Source organism: Eleutherodactylus coqui, chromosome 7 (assembly GCF_035609145.1).
Source record: "Eleutherodactylus coqui strain aEleCoq1 chromosome 7, aEleCoq1.hap1, whole genome shotgun sequence".
Taxonomy (NCBI): Eukaryota; Metazoa; Chordata; class Amphibia; order Anura; family Eleutherodactylidae; genus Eleutherodactylus; species Eleutherodactylus coqui.
In genome coordinates, this window is record NC_089843.1 from 158,835,557 (window position 1) to 158,853,596 (window position 18,040).

Sequence of the window (18,040 nt, forward strand, 5' to 3'; positions counted from 1 at the left end):
CACCAAAGAGCCCAGAGTCAGTAACATCCAGGCAAAGAAAAAGACCCAGTCTCAAAAAGCCTAACACATAATCTTGAAAAAGGCAATGAGAAAGGCAGAAGAGCCACTGACTCTAAAATAACCTAGTCAAAATAGCAAAGTTGCTAATGACCATAGTCCTGGTGTTGCAGCAAAAAAAGGGATATAGGAAAACAAGGTGGAACAGTTTCAAAAATAATCAAAGGAGTACGCCGTCAGCCCTGATGGTGGACTGGCAGCATATAGAAAGCATTTAACATTGTCCTCCATACTCACGTATAAATAACCCACAATAGACCACACCTACAGAGAGAGCTGGGCTGCACAGTCCAATCACAAAAGAAAATCAGCATAGGCGTAGCAAACCTATTTGGCAAACACTGCCAGGAACCAAACAGAACACCCAGCATAGGTGTGACAAACTTATACCACAAACACGGCTGGGTGTCTTTACTGGGTACATCTATTTATATGTGTCCTGTTCGTTATGTAGCCCTGTCTTTTAAATTTATTATTAAAAATTGTTTCAAGGGAGTTGTTGTCTGTGAAGGACTTTGTTTAATTTTGACATTCCCTCCCTGATTTGTCCATTCTTTTGAATGGAGTCATACACATGAGCGATGTTTTCCCTCACAGGAATACTGCCAGGTTAGAAATCACTGCATGTCCTATTTATTTTTTGCACCCCTAGGAATGCATTACCCATTGTTTTCAATATGATAGTCAAACACATTGCATGACGTGCAATGTGCACATGAGTATGATGTGATGTCTCCCATTGAAATCAATGGGAAAGACGTGTCGATTCTCCGACGTGCGGGAAACACGTGCCGGAGGACTGAAATTTCAGAGAAGTGATGCGAGGCGTTTTTGCATGAAGAACATTTCACATCCATGGGTAAAATGCACATTGACAAGCGCAAGTTTCTCAGCCCGATATCGTGCTCACCCATGTGAAGGTAGCCTTACTTGTAGAAATAGGACAAATAGGTCTTGCTAATATGAAATCGAAGTTTCACCAATGGTAAAGTGATGCTGTAGTAATCTCAAGGATTTACTGCATTTTGCCACTAGTAATAGTCTTGCTTTCTGGATTTTTTACTTCCCTATTATACTGTACTTCAAAGCAATAAAGTATAGTAAAGTTGCATATTTAGTGCGAGTGGAGTGAATAAGGACTCCTGGAAATGTTTAGGCTGGGTACACACAGGGCGGATTCCCGTCGGAAATCTCGCGGTTAGGCCGCAGCAAAAACCGCGAGGTTTTCGCCGGGAGAACCGCCGCGGTTTAAGCCGCGGCGGCTTTGAAGCGGCCCGGCCGCTTACTTTTCCGTTGCGGCCGGCGCTCCCATAGAGGAGAGCGCGGTCGCGACGAAAATAAACAAAAAAAAAAAGTAAATAGACATGCTGCATCTTCTGAAACCGCTGCTGCGGCCGCCGCAGCCCCGGTTTCAGCCAGATTTACCGCAGCGGATTGGCCGTCCCGTGTGGACGAAGTTTCTGAGAAATCTCGTCCACATGGCTGGCTAATCCCGAGATTAGCGGCCGCGGCAAATCCGCCCTGTGTGAACCCAGCCTTAAATGGCTACTTCTACTCACTCCTTCTTCTCCACTTACTGCTAAAGAGGTTTTCTGGTTTCAACACATATGGGTTATTCTTTGTATAATGAAAGGTTATACATTCCAATATGTGCTCGATATCAAGTCCTCACAATCTGCCATGGTCATATGATAGACATACAGGCGCAGGATCGATTACACTACAGTCATCATTTTCACAGGTTTGGACTATAAAACATAACTTTTAATAGTTCATTAAAATTTAAAATTAGGACGCACTTTAAATTTTAATGAACTATTAAAAGTTATGTTTTATAGTCCAAACCTGTGAAAAGGTTGTAGAGATATTATTTGGACTATTCTTGCTTCAGTGAAAAACACTACAGTCATCAGAGCTGTGTATTGTAATGAGCCGTGTTCATGTGTATCCATGGACAGATTAATGAAAGCTGAAAGTAAATAATGAAGGTTCCTATTCAATGTCAGCAACTGAGATCTTGCAGACCACAAGAAACTGATACAGAAAGTATACTGGAAAATATATTTGCTAAACCATATTTCCACTTCAATTTAGCCAGGGACGCTGCAGATTCTAACCATATTATAGTGGTATAATGTTGGCCATCAGAGCAAAACATCTGGAACCACATGAACAAGGGATCTGTTTGAGTCCTGGATGAATAAATAAATTAAAATGACCCTCGGGGCCATGTGGTTCATCGACTACATCAAGGCCATTGACTGTGTCGACCATGACAAGCTATGGCACACCCTACAAGAGCTGGGCGTATCGGCACATCTAGTCAAGCTAATAAAATTACTTTATACCAATCAAGAAGCTACTGTGACACAGTATGGGGACAGAGATTGGTTTGGGGTCAGCAAAGGTGTCCGACAGGGCTCACCCTTCTTGCTTAACCTATATGCGGAGGTTATCATGCGTAAAATGGACCAAGACGAATTGGAAATCGGGGTGAAAATAGGTGGAAGAAACATCAACAAAATTGACCAGGCTGGAGAATCTACGCCAGAGATAAAACATAGGATAGCATTGGGGTGAAGTGCAATGCCAAACATGGACAAAATCTGGAAAGGTAGAGATATCGGCATAGCAGCTAAGGCCTCATGTCCACGGGCAAAAGAAGAATTAAAATCCACAGCGGATTTTAACTCTTCTCCCGCGCGCGGATCCGCACCCCATAGGGATGCATTGACCACCCGCGGGTAGATAAATACCCGCGGATGGTCAATAAAAGGGATTTTAAAAAAAATGGAGCATGAAAAAATCTGGACCATGCTCCATTTTCGTGCGGGTCTCCCGCGGGGACGGCTCCCGCGGGCTTCTATTAAAGCCTATGGAAGCCGTCCGGATCCGCGGGAGACCTAAAATAGGAATTTAAAAGAATTAACTCACCCGCAGCGGACCGGGAAGGTCTTCTCTTCCTCACGGCCGGATCTTTCTTGCTTCAGCCCGGCGGATGTGCCCGACGCATGCGCGCGGCATGTCGGCGACGTGCCGGCGACGAGCCGCCAGCGTGACGAGTTCATCTGCCGGCCGAAAAAGAAGATCCGGCCGTGAGGAAGAGAAGACCTTCCCGGTCCGCTGCGGGTGAGTTAATTCTTTTAAATTCCTATTTTAAGCGCTCATGTCCGCGGGGCAGGAGGGACCCGCTGCAGATTCTCCATGTAGAATCCGCGGCGGGCCTGATTTTCCCCATGGACATGAGGCCTAAATGCAGGATAGTGCAAACCACTGTATTCCCCATAGCCATGTATGGATGTGGAAGATGGACTGTGAAAAGCTGATGGAAGGAGGATTGATGTGTTTGAGCTATGGTGCTGGTGAAAGCTGCTGCGCATGCCCTGGACAGCGAGAGTAACAAACAGAGAAGTCCTGAATCGTATAAGACCTGATATATTACTGGAGGGCAAGATGACCGGACTCAGACTCATGGATTTTGGCTATGTAATGCGAGCAGAGATGCTAGAAAAATCTATAATGCTTGGGCAGATCAGTGGCAAAAGAAGACCCGGCCGCCAAAGAAAACGATGGCTGATACTGTCAGAGCGGATACTGACATGGATATCACACAACTGAAAGAAGCAGTGCGAAACCGAAAAATATGGATGGAGCTCGCCTTTAGGGTCGCCAAGGGTCGTGAACGACTAAATGGCTAACAACAACAACAACTAGTCTAAGACATTACACCTGCTTTGGTTGACTAGTGCTGTCCACATCAGCAGTTCTGGCCAGTCAGACCAACATGTAGGGTCTTAGACTTCCAATGCATGCTATGCACAGCATGCATCAGGTAGTTAGAGAAGTGGTTCATCCATCTTTATTTCTGCAGGCCCGGAGGGTCCCTTTAATATGATTAAAGTGCTTCATATGTCAGAAATGTTCTTTTACTACTAATTACTCTATAGCTGCCGGCATTAATTTGAGAGACCTCATTTCCATAGATGGTGCAATCGGTGCTAATAATAAATGTCATCTTCAGTATGTTATATCTCATGGATATATAATAGAGTCAGATAGATTTTAATTTGCTCTAATAAGCAATAGCTTTTACCAAAGGTAACAGAGTTCTCTGTGGCAGGTGTATGTCATTTGTTATTGATGTGACAGGCATGCTAGCGATAAATGCACAAAGGTCATCTGTGTGTCTCCTGTTTTAATGTGATTTTCTTATGTGTGTAGGGCTGAGTGATTCCTAACCACAACCTGCTGCATCTACTGTTAAAGAGAAAGGCATGAAAAATTCAATCTGATAGATTAGTCGAATTTACCGGGCCTTTTATTACAAGGACTAAATCCCTTGTACATCAAATACAATCTAAAGGTCAAAAAAGGTTCTTATCACTGCTAAATCTGTTTGAAAAATTGCCACTAAAAGTCTAACTTTAGACTAAAGGGCGCCATAGTCAACCGATAAAGCAAACAGCCATAATCACCTGATGCCAAGACAGGACAGATCACCTTAACATCTGGTTTGAAATCTTAGGTTTCCTGGAGCTATTCGAGGGACTTTTGCTTGTATGCACATAATAATGGTAATAACAAGTAGGAGCTATGGCAAAGCCATGGCTAAAGGCTCATAGTTCCGGATGCAAATCTCAGCATGGGGGCCCCCACAACTTTCCTCTGCATTGTTGGGTCTCTTTAGAACACTAGCAGTGGGAAGGGGCATTGCCAGAATCTTAAAACATTAGTCAGAGGCTAAATGTAGGAAGCCCTAATGCAAAATATGTAATATGGCCCTCCAACCATCCATGTGCCATTTCTAATACTAGTGTTTTCTTATATGATAGAGGGGCCTTTGGGCCCTCCAAGGCTCCAGGGCCCAGTAGCAACTGCTACCTTTGCTTCCCCTATGGCTACACCCCTGATCTATGGCATATGAACCCTTCTTATATTGTTAGAGAAGGGCTAATTAATAACATTTAAAAACCATGATCTTGTTACGTGTTTTCTAGTGACTTCAACACAAGACAGCAATTAGTTTAGTATCATTTAGCTTCCTATTTTTGCATCAGAGGGTTTTTCTGGGACTTAGATATTGATGAACTATCCTTATGATAGGCCATTGTTAGCAAATAGGTGGTGGTTAACCTCTTGGCATCCCTGCCAATCAGTCTTCTGAAGAGGCCGTGGTGCTCAGGTCAGTCTGCAACCTTTTCATTGTATGCTGGACACAGCTCCGTTCATTCTGCAGAGGCAGCTCCTGGTATTGCAGTTTAATCTCATTCACTTGAGTGGGACTGAACTGCATGAAAGCCATGTGATCAATAAACATGATGTCAGAAGTTGTGAAAGCGGCGTCAGAGCTCAACCAAGTACTGTGGCCTCTTCAAACAGCTGATCACAAGGGTACCAGGAGTTGGTCATCTATGAATATTATATTTATACCCTATCCTGAGAATAAGTCATCAATATCTAAAACCCCTTTAATGTGTAGCAATACCCATGACCTTATTAGAACACTGAGGTATGAGATTCTGAAAGCCAAAAATGGTAGTCAATGTCTTCAATACTTTTAATTTACAAGCTGCATGAAAGGTATATTTGTTGTATCAGTTTTCTGGTTGATAGTAGACATTTAATGACACTTACTTATATCCCAGTTGACGGCACACAACTTGTGTATTCAGCTCTGTCCACCCATCATCACATATCGTCCCCCACTGTGAATTATGAAACACTTCCAGACGTCCTTCATGGCTACCTTTACCACCTGCTAGTCTAATGGAGCCATCTGTAGGAAAAACACATAGATAGGGAATATTATTATTAGCCCTTTGTGCACACACCATTGAACCTATCACAATATCATAGTTTACTGGACTAAACTGCCTGCAATTAATCATGTAATAGTTTAGATTGTGACAAACTGGATAATTATGGAAATGGCATGTTTATCTTCCCAAGCACCGCCAGGTCTTCTAAAATAGTGCATAGTTTCACAATCCCTTTGAGTATTCGCAATTATAAGGATACTTTCTAAAAGATAATATGCAGGGTCCCAAATTAATATTGTCCTTGAACTGTTTGTCAAACATGACAATGACTTATGTAAATCTCAGTAGCCCACAACGTCTATGAAAAAAACACTTAAATTGGACAGCAATAGAGTTGAGTGAACATGCTCATCTGAGCTTGATGATTGTTTGAGTATTAGCATACTCGATGATGCTTGTTACTCGAGCGAGTACAACGTCCAGTTCGACCCCTCCCCGTTTTGATCCCTAACCGCATTACCACTTCCTGGTGTGACGTGCCAGCGTCCGCACATCCACAGCAGTATGTGGCTTGCTTGGTGGGATGGGGGGGAAGAGAGAGAGAAAAGGCACGGCACCCGGCGGGTAAATACAAAAATGCTCGGGTCTCCCATTGACTTCAATGGAGTTCGTTACTCGAACAGAGCTCTCGAATATTACGAAAAGCTCGACTCAAATAACGAGCACCTGAACATTTTGGTGCTCGCTCATCTCTAGACAGCAAATATATTTGATACCTGCAATTGGAATACATGAAACGCCGGCATCTTCCTTGTGTCCACAGTTGTGTTCCGCCCATGAACTTCGTTCACACTCTTCTATAGACAGCTCATTTCCTGTGCACTGTACCTCATCCAGAAGAATTTGACCTGTTCCTTCTCCAAAATGAGCTTGGCTCCAGGCTTTAGCAACACCTCTGTTCATAACAGCAAAAGTAACAGTAATTCATAATCAGTGACAAACACTACAAAATAGAAGAACAAATAATATTCCCTGGGAAATAATATATGTAAATACATAGCACGGTTACCAAACCTTTTTTCGAGTATCTGTTTGTATATGAAAAATATTTAAAGGTGTAGGCAAATTCATATAATAATCAAATGTAATTTGCTAAGAGTGGGTTGCACCAGCAATGCTGTTGATCCAGGTTAAACTGTGATCAGCTGCTGAACTTGAATTAAAGGGAGTCTGTCAGATCGCACATACTGTCCAAACTGCAGACGGCATACTATAGAGCTGGAAGAGCTGAGCAGATTAATATATATAGTTTTATGGGAAAGATTCTGTATAATTTGTATTTTATTTGTGTTCATTTAAACTTTCGCTTATTCTGAGCTAAACAGTCCAATGGGCGGTCCTATCAGTGATTGTTAGGATATCTGTATGTATAGTCATATACAGATCAGTCCCAATCACTGATAGGACCGCCCACTGGACTGTTCAGCTCAGAATGAGCAAAGGTTTAAGTGAATAAAATACAAGTTATACTAAATCTTTCCCCAAAAAAGTATAGATCAATTTGCTCAGCTCCTCCTGCTATACAACATGATGATGCCTGCAGTATGGACAGTATGTGCGAGCTGACAGGCTCCCTTTAAGAAAAAGTGTTGCATCAACACTTTTTGAACTAAAATTTGCAAAACCAAGTTTACTTGATGTGCAATCAATGGTTGAACCCAGATGAAATGTATCACGCATTATGACTGGTGACTGTAGTCAGGTGATCTCCCAAGCATTCATAGCAATCTTCCCAGCATTCACAGCAATAGTAAAAACATGCCTGCTACCAGCAGCAAATGTGGGTGTAACTTCGGCTATTAGCCAAGTCTGCCATATTGGATTTTGGCTGCTAAACTAAGTTCAACTAGTTTGATCCGTCAAAATCAGGGAATCACATTGGACCCAAATTTGAACCAAGATCACGGGCTAAAGTGTGTTGGTGCAATGTTGGCTGCTAAACTATGTTCAACTAGTTTGATCCGTCAAAATCAGGGGATCACATTGGACCCAGATTTGAACCAAGATCATTGGCTAAAGCGAGTTGGTTCAATGTTCTTATACTTGACCTGAGATCAACTCTTGTTGATCTCAGATCAAGACTTTGGTGCAACCAACCTTTAAGACATTGCCATTTATTTACAAATGAATACTATATTTTACAGATCTTGATTTTGTATTCTCTTTCCATTTCTACATACAAGGGCAAGGCTGTCTCCTTCATGTAAGAACAATCTGTTACAGAAAATACAAATTTGCTCAATCAACATCATACTACACCTATTACTACATGTGCACGACATATCGACACAAAAAAATGGCTAAATGTTTTTCTCTAAGATGCAAGGGGTAATATTTATTCACTTAAAAAATCATCTCACTTTATTTTGTGCAACGAAATTAGGTTATCCCCTATCTACAGAATAGGGACTAGTTATCTAATCAGTGGGGGTCTGACTGCTGGGACCCCCACCAATCGTGAGAAAGAGAATCCCATAGGTCCTTAGATGAATGGTGCTGTGGTCAGTCACGTATGTCCAGCAGTCCTACTGAAATGAATGGAAAGGTCATGTACAATCATGACCACAGTGCCATTTGTGGCAGGCCAAATGGTGTATCTGGGCAAGAGATAACAATCAAGATGGGACCCAAAATATCATCAAGAAAACTTAGACACATTGAAGATGTATCAGTACACTATGCAGCAGTGCACTTTTTTGAACATTGCAAGTAAAATATAAAAAGTGCAATGTGTCCAACTGGACAATAAAATGAAGAATGACAGCATGTACCATCTAATTAAAACATAATAAGAGCAGTAGAGAAGGGTGCAACACCAGAAAATGGTGCACCAAGCCAAGCTGAGCAAACGAGTGACCAGAAAATAAGAGAGAGCCTGAGAGGTGAATATTAAAGCATCTTATTTTATGTAACCCATCCATTCCAGATGCTTTCCAATTGGTTCTTAGTGTCGTTTTCCCAGGCTATAAGTTCCTCAAACCTATAGAGTTGTTCAACTTTTTTCAAACCACTGTTGTATTGTAGCGGGAGATTGAGTGCACCAATATTTTGGAATTAATAACTTAGCATCTGTTATCAACCAGGTCGCAAGGTCTTATCTCCTCAGTGTAAAGGCAGGAGTAGGGGAACAGAGTAAAATCAGCTCAGGTGAAAGCACGGGACATAAGAGCCACAAAGGGTATAAAGTGCCTGGAGCCAAATGACATCTCCAGAACAAGAGAAGTTTGCTCTTCAAATGGAGACATGAATCTTGTAGCACCTTGTGTATTCTAACACAACCAGAGAAACCATGTGAGTGCTTAAGTATTAATTTTATCTCATCCTTCATTAGAGGGACCTTCCCCATTCTCGTATGTGATTGGTGGGAGTCTTAGCAGTCGGATCCTTACTGATCAGATAACTATACCCTATTCTGTGGAGAGTGGGTAACTTTATTTCATGGCACAAACCTTCTATAGTCATACACAACCTGGAGGTAACCTCTCTTGCTGTTAGAAGACACATGTGTGATCTCTAGCTCACGTTGGCCTTAACATAGGTACTGCAAAACTAACAAGTAAGGGACTAGGAAGCAGTTTGAGGGTCGTGTTGACTTTCCCTACTATAATAACAAGGGTCAAAAAATTCTATATAGCATGGCTATTATAGGTATTATATGGACCCATTTTATTTATTTATCCCCTCAAAGTACTCAAAGAGCTAGTCCAAGTACTAGTCAAATATCAGTTATATTTATCAGACTATGACACCAAAAAATTGTTTTCATTTCTTCTTATAATTTTTGAATTAATTTAGCAGGTTACTATAATTAAACTAGTTCCGGTAGATAAATTTCAATTAGAACAAGATGTATGTGATCCCTATACCACAAAATATGCATAGATATGACTTTAATAGTACAATATAAGAAAACAGTAGAATTCTCAGATAAACCCATCTTTTGACTCCATTTTTGTCCCCCAATGTATTTATCTAAATTGATGTCCTATGCTATATGCAAATTTGCCCACCTGTTGTAGCACAGACCCATCAGTCACACATCATGAGCAAAACAGCAACAGATGGACTCCACTACAGCCTATTATACCGCTGCCTAGTCCTGTATGTAAATGATAGTGTTCATTATCTGATAATCATAGTTCATTTTCTCGCTGACAATATTTTTGTGACAAATGGTTAAGAAAGGGATGTCATATGTTCTTCATTAACCGCTGCCAGAACTGTAATAAAGTAACAATATACATTCGGAGAACATTTTGAAAATGTGGCTTCTCCAAAAGTGGTATTTATAACAATAAATTGCATTAAAAGCGATTGCATCTTTATATATGCTTTTCTAACTGAATGCAATTTTTTAAAATGGTGTTATATCATCACATATGTGGTCCATCTATTAGGAACCTTTCACACGTGCACCTCAGGGAGGATTCAGGTGAAAGTGGTTTTCCCCCCTTATTATCACGGCCAAATAACGGAACAAAACAAAACCACTTATCTCAATAGGATTTCAGTGGTTTTGTTATCACTATCTCTTTTGTCGGCCGCTAATTGTACGGCAGAGAAAAGATAGGACCTGCCCTATCTTGTCCCTATCTGGTGTGGAGTTTGAAAAGCCAGTGAAGGGGAAGAAATTGCTCTCGTTCAGGCACAACTACGCTCTATGCTGCCGTGCCGAGCGAACTTTCACCTACACTCATCTGAATCCATCCTAATGATGTAGCTTAACATTTTCCAATCCATTTCCCCCCCCCCCCATTCTCCCCAACTACAATTTATTTGAATGCTCATTGAACATTCGCCCTTCACCCTCCTGATCTTTGATCTCTGCATTCTCTCTTCATCCTCCCAACTTAAGCTGTGAGTGACAGCTGACGTCAGGAGGCTCCTGGCGGTCACGGGGGGGGGGGGGGGGGAATGCAGAATTCTCTCTGCATTACATAGCGCTAACTAAGCACTATGTAGTGTGTAAAGGAGAAGGAAGAAAGGGTTAAAAACCCTTTCTGCCTTCTCATCGGGGGTCCTTGATGAGGACCAGTGCAGGAGTGCATCTGCACCAGATGTGTCTGACGAGCAGGTGCAGATGCACTCCTGCCCAGCAGTTGTAGACATGTTCCAACATCGGAGCTATAGAGGAAGCTCATGATGTCGGAATAGGTCAGGCATTGGAGTGAAAAGAGTTAATCTGCTTCTACAGATTTCTGCAAAACGCACATAAAAATTCAGCATCAAGATCCGCATGTATACATGTGAGCTTTGGAGCAGAAATCTGCCATAGTAGATTAAGGGCTCTCACACAGTAGGCGCATAAATGGCCCGTTTTTACGTCTGACCATGTATACGGGACCATCTCAGGCATTGGTTTTCAATGCATCCGTTCACACAGGTGAATATATGGCGTGAAAAAACGCTGAACCATAAAAAATGGAACATACGTGCCATAATACGGGCCAACGCAAAGATGGTTCTAGAACTACCTTTTGGCAGATATATAGCAGTGGCTCTCATAGACTGCAAAAAGTTTAGGCATTTGAAGGCATTCCGAGAATTTATGCCGAGGGTTTTCCGGAGGGGGACTTATTTTTTTTGCTAAAAACCATGCTGCTAGTCATGTGAATGGATGGAGAAAGGTTAAATAACTCTGGCGGTAATTGCGGAAAAACATCTTTTCACGCAAATTTATGGCGCCAGCTAGAAAACATAAAAATGCATACAGCCTTTTGAAAGAGCCTTGAGGGATCCCTCACATGAGCGTATACACAAATGTGCAATATTCAGTGCAACACATATAAATGATGTTTATTTGTGCGCATATCGGCACATTGTACTGTACTTTTTTGTGCACTTGTGCCTATTCATATTACACGCACAACACCCCCACGCCCTGATTTAAAAGGCTATTTAGCCTAATGCCGTCCAGATGTGTTTTGCGCTGTAGTTCGCGCATCCCCTTACATATTTCGTGCGCATTTGTGCATCCCCATAGACTTCTATTTTTGCGTGCGCAGGGAATGAGTATGCCAAAATAGGTAGTAAGAACAAACTCAATTAAATCAATTGGTTCTATTCTCTACGCATTGTCCACACAAACTTTGCATGAGCAAATACGCTTCTGTGAACGACCCCTTCACTGCATCTGCGGCTGCATCTTGCGGCATCATTCTGCACTATGTGAAAGCACACTTATGTTATTACTTTGCTATGTGTAGCATCTGCACAATTTAGTAACGTCGCCTAGCTGTATCATACCTGCGGTGAATCACACATTTCAATGTGGGTGTATATACTTATCCATCTCAGTTTACAGACATGTTTCAAGTGATGCTCATTAATGTCAGAAGGTTTATTCTCAGTATTTCAAGTTTGCTAAAGTTCATCTGCTTCAAATATTGTTATGTGCCTGCATTGTATCAGGTGTCTAATAAAAACCACTGTTACAGAAAGTAACACATCTGGTTTTCTCCTATAATCCCCTATTAATCATCACATGAAGTCATACTATTAGTTTCGTAACAATATATGGGCTCCCCATGTACATAGAATGAAAGCATTTTTGAAAATGAAAGTCTCTTAAAGAAGCCATACTAGAAGAAGCCTATGGACACAAGTGGAGATGTTTCTATCTAATCTGCGATAACCTCGTTAAATTTGACACTTAAATGGGTGTCTTTTCTCAGGTCTCTGAATGTATTATCGTTTTGTATGCGGTGCAGTTTATAGAAGTAGTTTCCATTTTGTGCAGAATCTTCCCACTGTAAATGCAATCAGCAATTTGTTCAACTTCCTCCCAAAATCAAAGAACTTTGAGATCCCAAAGTGCCGTCTGGTGACTCTTTCAACAAGAATCAGGCTAGGGTCACAAGGGACAGAATTCCAGCAGAATTCTCACGAAATCGCGGCACCGAAAAACCACAAGAATTCTGCTGGAAAAGCACAGCTTCAAAAACTGCTGGGTTTTGTAACGGTTTCGCTGTTACCATTCCACTGGGCCCATCTCTACCCATAGAGAGGAGAGAGGCAGCTGCAGAAATGAAAAATGAATTGACATGCTGCATCTTTGTTTTTTCAAAATCTCAGTCACTTTGCTGGCTAATCCCAGGATTAGGAGCCATGGGTGGAATTGCCGCGCATACATTCCACGCGGAAATTCCGCCCTGTGTGAACCCATCCTTAGTGGAGTATTGGCTCAAGGCACCTGTGTATTGAAATACATGTATGTGTGGGTGTATTTATATATTTTGCAAAATTTTTATGCAGGCATTGAAAAAATGTTACAAAGTAAGAATGCTTTTGAAAATAGAGGATTTAAGAGTTTATTTTTGTCGATTAACAAAATGCAAAGTGAATTAACAATAGAGGAATCTTAATAAAAATCTATATTTTCTGTGATCACGCTTGGCCTTCAAAACAACATTAATTCATATAGGTAAATTTGCAAACAGTTTTAGAAGGAACTCGACAAGGGCGGTTGTTCCAAACATCTTGGAGAACTAAGCACAGATCTTCTGTGGATGTAGACTTGCTCATATCCTTCTGTCTCTCCATGTAATCCCATACTGACTTGATGATGCTGAGATCAGGGTTCTGTGGGACCATATTATCACTTTTCTAGCACTCCTTGTTCTTCTTTACGCGGAAGAGAGTTCTTAATGACATTAGCTGTATGTTTAGGGACACTGTCCTGCTGCAGAATAAATTTGAACCAATCCAATGCCTCTTAAACCGGATCAGTTTCCCCTCAATTCCCTCCTTCAGATCATTTATAAAAATGTTGAACAACACTGGGCCTAGGACAGAGCCTTGTGGTACCCCACTTGATACATTCTTCCACTTGGCTGTGTAGCCATTTATGACCACTCTTTGAGTACGATCACTCAGCTAGTTGTGAATCCAGCTAACAGTTGCCGTGTCGATCCCATATTCGGTCATTTTTTCAATAAGGAGGGTATGAGATACTTTGTCAAATGCTTTACTAAAGTCAAGATATACTATATATACTGCATTTCCCTGATCATCCCAGTCAGTGATTCCATCATAGAAGGAAATTAGATTAATCTGTCATGACTTGTTTGTTACAAACCCATACTGGGTCTTGTTAATTAATCCATTCTCATCCAAGTACTTGCATACATCCCATTTAACAATTTGTTCAAAGATCTTTCCAGGTATAGAAGTCAGGCTCACAGGCCTGTAGTTTTCTAGATCCACCTTTTTCCCTTTCTTGAAGATAGGGACAATATTTGCCCTTCTCTAATCTTCTGCGACTTCTCCTGTTCTCCAGGAAATTTTCAAAGAAAACAGAACAGGGTTCAGCAATTACCTCCACTGCTTCCTTTAGTATCGTAGGATGTAATTCATCTGGACTTTGAGACTTGAATTCATTTAAGCTAGCTAAATAATCCCTCACCTTCTCTCCATTTCCAAATAGCCTGCATTATTTTATATCCCCAATAGCACAAGGAAGTTCAGCTAATGTTGCATTTACTTTCCAAGAGAAAACAGATGCAAAATAGGAATTTAAAAGTTCGGCCTTCTCAACATCATTCTTAAGTTAAGAGTTAAGTTAAGTTTAGAGATGAGCGAACGTGTTCTTAACGAACACTTACGCACCCGGACACCGGCTTTTCCGAGGACTTCCGTGTTCGCGCGTAAGTATTCGGGGGGCGCCGGGGGGCGGGGAGAGGCGCGGCGGCGCGGGCGGCAGCAGCGGGGAACAGGGGGGAGCCCTCTCTCTCTCCCTCTCCCCCCCACTCCCCGCCGCAACCCCCCGCGCTGCCACGGCGACCCCCGAACTTTTTTCGCCCGAACACGGAATTCCTCGCGAAGTTCGGTGTCCGGGCGAAAAGGGGCGGAGCCGAACACGTTCGCTCATCTCTATTCTTAACCAATTCACCATTTTCATCTTGTAAGCATCCAATAGCATCTTTGACTTTCCTTTTGATTTTGACATACCCCCCAAATCCTTTTTTATTGCTTTTGGCCTCTGTTGCAAGCCTCAATTCATTATTAGCTTTAGCTTTTCTGACACTTGCCCTACAGTTTCTGCAGACTGCATTCCATTCTTCTTTAGATATTCCCCTTCTTTCCACTTGATAAACAAACTTTTCTTCCTTTTTAATGTGTGCAAGTTCTGTGTTCATCCATCCTGGTCTCTTAAAATGCTTCCCATTCCTCCTTCTTTTAGGGACTGTTAACAAATGTCAACCATTCCCTCCCTGTTGGTAAGAATTAGGTTCAATATAGCAGATCCCCTTCTTTTCTCTTCAACCTTTAGGAAGATAAAATAGTCAGCAAGAGCAGATAAGAATTTGTTGGATCCATTACTTTTACCTGAGAGAGATTCCCAACAAATGTCTGGATAGTTAAAATCTCCCGTGATCAATATGTTGTGCTTTTTTGAGAGCTTGGCCATCTGATGTAGAAAGAGTTCATCCATATCTTCTGCTTGTCCATGTGGCCTATAGTAAATGCCTACAATGGTGTCTTTTCTGTTCTCTCCTTGTATTCTTACCCAGTTTCTACAGAACTACCATTCTGTAGAAAGAAGAATTTATGCTGTTTTGATGGCTAAGAGTGGTCACACCAAATATTGAATTGATTTAGATTTCTCTTTTGTTCCTTCATTTTACATTTTGTTAATTGGCAAAAAAAACTATTAAAAGTTCTACTAATGTATGTATAGCTAGAGCATGGGGTGTTTTTTACCTAAAACATACAGGTTATTCTTTCCTGCCAGTGAATAGATTGTTGTAACTGGAACAGAAACATGCTTCTTATTACTCTTGTATTATTCTAGGGTATAAAATGATTGGATGCATGTAAAAAACTACAGGTTTTAAATATTCATCCACTATAGTTTTTATACATGCATCTATATATAGTTGGTTTTTTTCACATGCATACAATTTTTTTATACCATAGAATAATACAAGAGTGATAAGAAACATGTTTCTGTTCCAGTTACAACAATCTATTCACTTGGAGGAAAGTATAACCTGTATGTTTTAGAAAGAAAACACCTTAAATATCTTTTTTTTAAAAGACAGTACTTTGCTGTAAATATTTGTAGTAAAGCCATCCAGCTGTCTGCTAGATATGAACTAGGACACTAACCACTTAACACATCACATATCACATTTACTAGGTGTTTGTAACACTAACTGTGGTAAAAGCACCTATGATAAAGAGACAAAATGTTCAGAGATTACAAAAATATATTTCTTCAGGGGCAGCACAAGGACATTGGTAACTTGTCACTTGCCGGAGCATAACATACCCTATTCCAGGTCCTTATGGTATTTTTATTATTGGTATTACTACTATGTCACTTTGTTGGCCTATGAGAGTCATTCATGGTTAAGGACAATTTGCTACAAAATAAATTCTTAAACCACATTTAACTCACAAGTTTAAGACGCTGTTATTTTCTATCAGACCCGTATTCCAGAAAATATTGTTCGCCTCAAAGTCATTACAAGATGTTCTAGGTTGATGAATCAGCACACTTGAGCTATGCTTGAATAATGACCTTTATTCTGCTAGCTCATCCTTCATGTTTAGGTTACTTATTCATTTTTTGTGGAAGTGAAATATGATAACGATATTTGGTCATTTGTAATATTTTCGCTGTGATCGTTACAGGAAAACCTTTTCTCTGAAATTATCAAAATCTTAGTCATTTTATAATGAATTCAGACTTTTAAAGGGAAACTATTTTCTGTGTAATTCTATCTTCCGCACATGAGTGAAATAAATGGGAAAATATATATTTCCATGATACGTCTTATGAGGGTAGCTAACTATATTGGACGAAGGAGGTTGGCCTCATCAATAGGGTTAGCCAATGTATCTAGTGGTAAAAGAAATGGAGGCTTTTTCATGGACATAGGCAGATTTTGCAGTTCTGTACACAGCAGTTTTGATGCTAGTAGGGCAGGGATGAGGTTCTATAACTACAGTTGGGTACAGGACATACTTGCATTTTGCTCAAAATGGCAACCAACAACCACTTTTTATATGAAGTCAGACCAGCAGTTGATAAAGGGGAAATTTAGTACTACTATACATGGCCGCCATCCAAATGAATTGCTGTCCTTGCAATACATAAATGGACCAGGCCCATTAGATGATGAGTATCGGATAATTAGCAGCTCTACACTATGGCTTATAAAGGTCAAACTGGCTATAGAAAAGTGATGATCCTATAACTTATACTAGTCTACCAATCGTTCTCAGAAGATATGAAAAATAATAGAATATAAATAAAGATGTTCCTCACCCAAGTCCCAGCTGTCTGCAGACTACTTCAGCATCAGCATCATCCCACTGGTCATCGCATACTGTGCCCCATTGGCCAGAATGATAGACTTCTATCCTTCCTTCAAAAGGAGAGCTCCCACCAACTAGTCGAGCAGGTATGAAAGATTCTGTGGCTGAAACAAATTTGCACAAAATAAGTTAATAGTATCAGGAATAAAATACATTAAGGGGTTGTATAGTTGCAATCTATTGATGGCCGATCCTCGGGATCGTTCATCAATAGTTGATTAGGGGGGTGTCGCCTGGGTTCACCACTGATCGGCTGTTCTGTGGGCTAATGCACTCATGTATTGATCTAATTTATGCAGGAAGCAAACAGCTCCGTTCTCACTGCAGTGGCCCAGCTTGGAAAGAATGGGAACTTGCCTACAGTACCAAGATTGGCCACTGCAGTTGGAACGGAGATATTTTCTTCCTGCAGAAATCAACTTGTATACACTGGCCTAACTATAAGCTGATCAGCAGGGGTCCCAGGAGGCATACTACTGCTGATCTGCTATTGATGAACTATCCTAAGGATCGGCCATCAATAGCTATAGTTTACAACTGGACAACCCCTTGAAATTTGAAAATCAATGCAAGTTCTGATTGTTTATGCTGTAGAATAAACTAATTACAAATGAACCCATTAGCAACCACTGTTTTGGTTCTGAATGACCAGACACTTTTTAGAAATTTTATGAATGTAGAGGTTTAACAGAGGTGTTTTTTACTTGGGCTACCAAAATAATTTTTGCTGTTTCTTTGTGACATGTAGGACTGTTTTTATAACCTTTTTTTGCCAATTTTTTTTTTCATTTTATTAGTTGTAATTTATACAAAAAGTAAAATTTTTATTTTTTTTAATT

General features: G+C 40.8%; 1 protein-coding gene across 2 annotated transcripts in view; it reads right to left on the bottom strand.

Moving 5' to 3' along the window:
* Positions 1–18,040, bottom strand: part of PRSS12 (serine protease 12) — a 150,477-nt gene that overhangs the window by 83,481 nt on the left and 48,956 nt on the right. For both annotated transcript variants that reach the window (XM_066573881.1, XM_066573880.1), the window contains 3 exons: positions 17,152–17,305; positions 6,593–6,771; positions 5,692–5,833 (listed from right to left, as the gene is read on the bottom strand). In XM_066573881.1, coding sequence (XP_066429978.1) covers positions 5,692–5,833; positions 6,593–6,771; positions 17,152–17,305 — 475 coding nt within the window. The remainder of the gene's footprint in view (positions 1–5,691; positions 5,834–6,592; positions 6,772–17,151; positions 17,306–18,040) is intronic.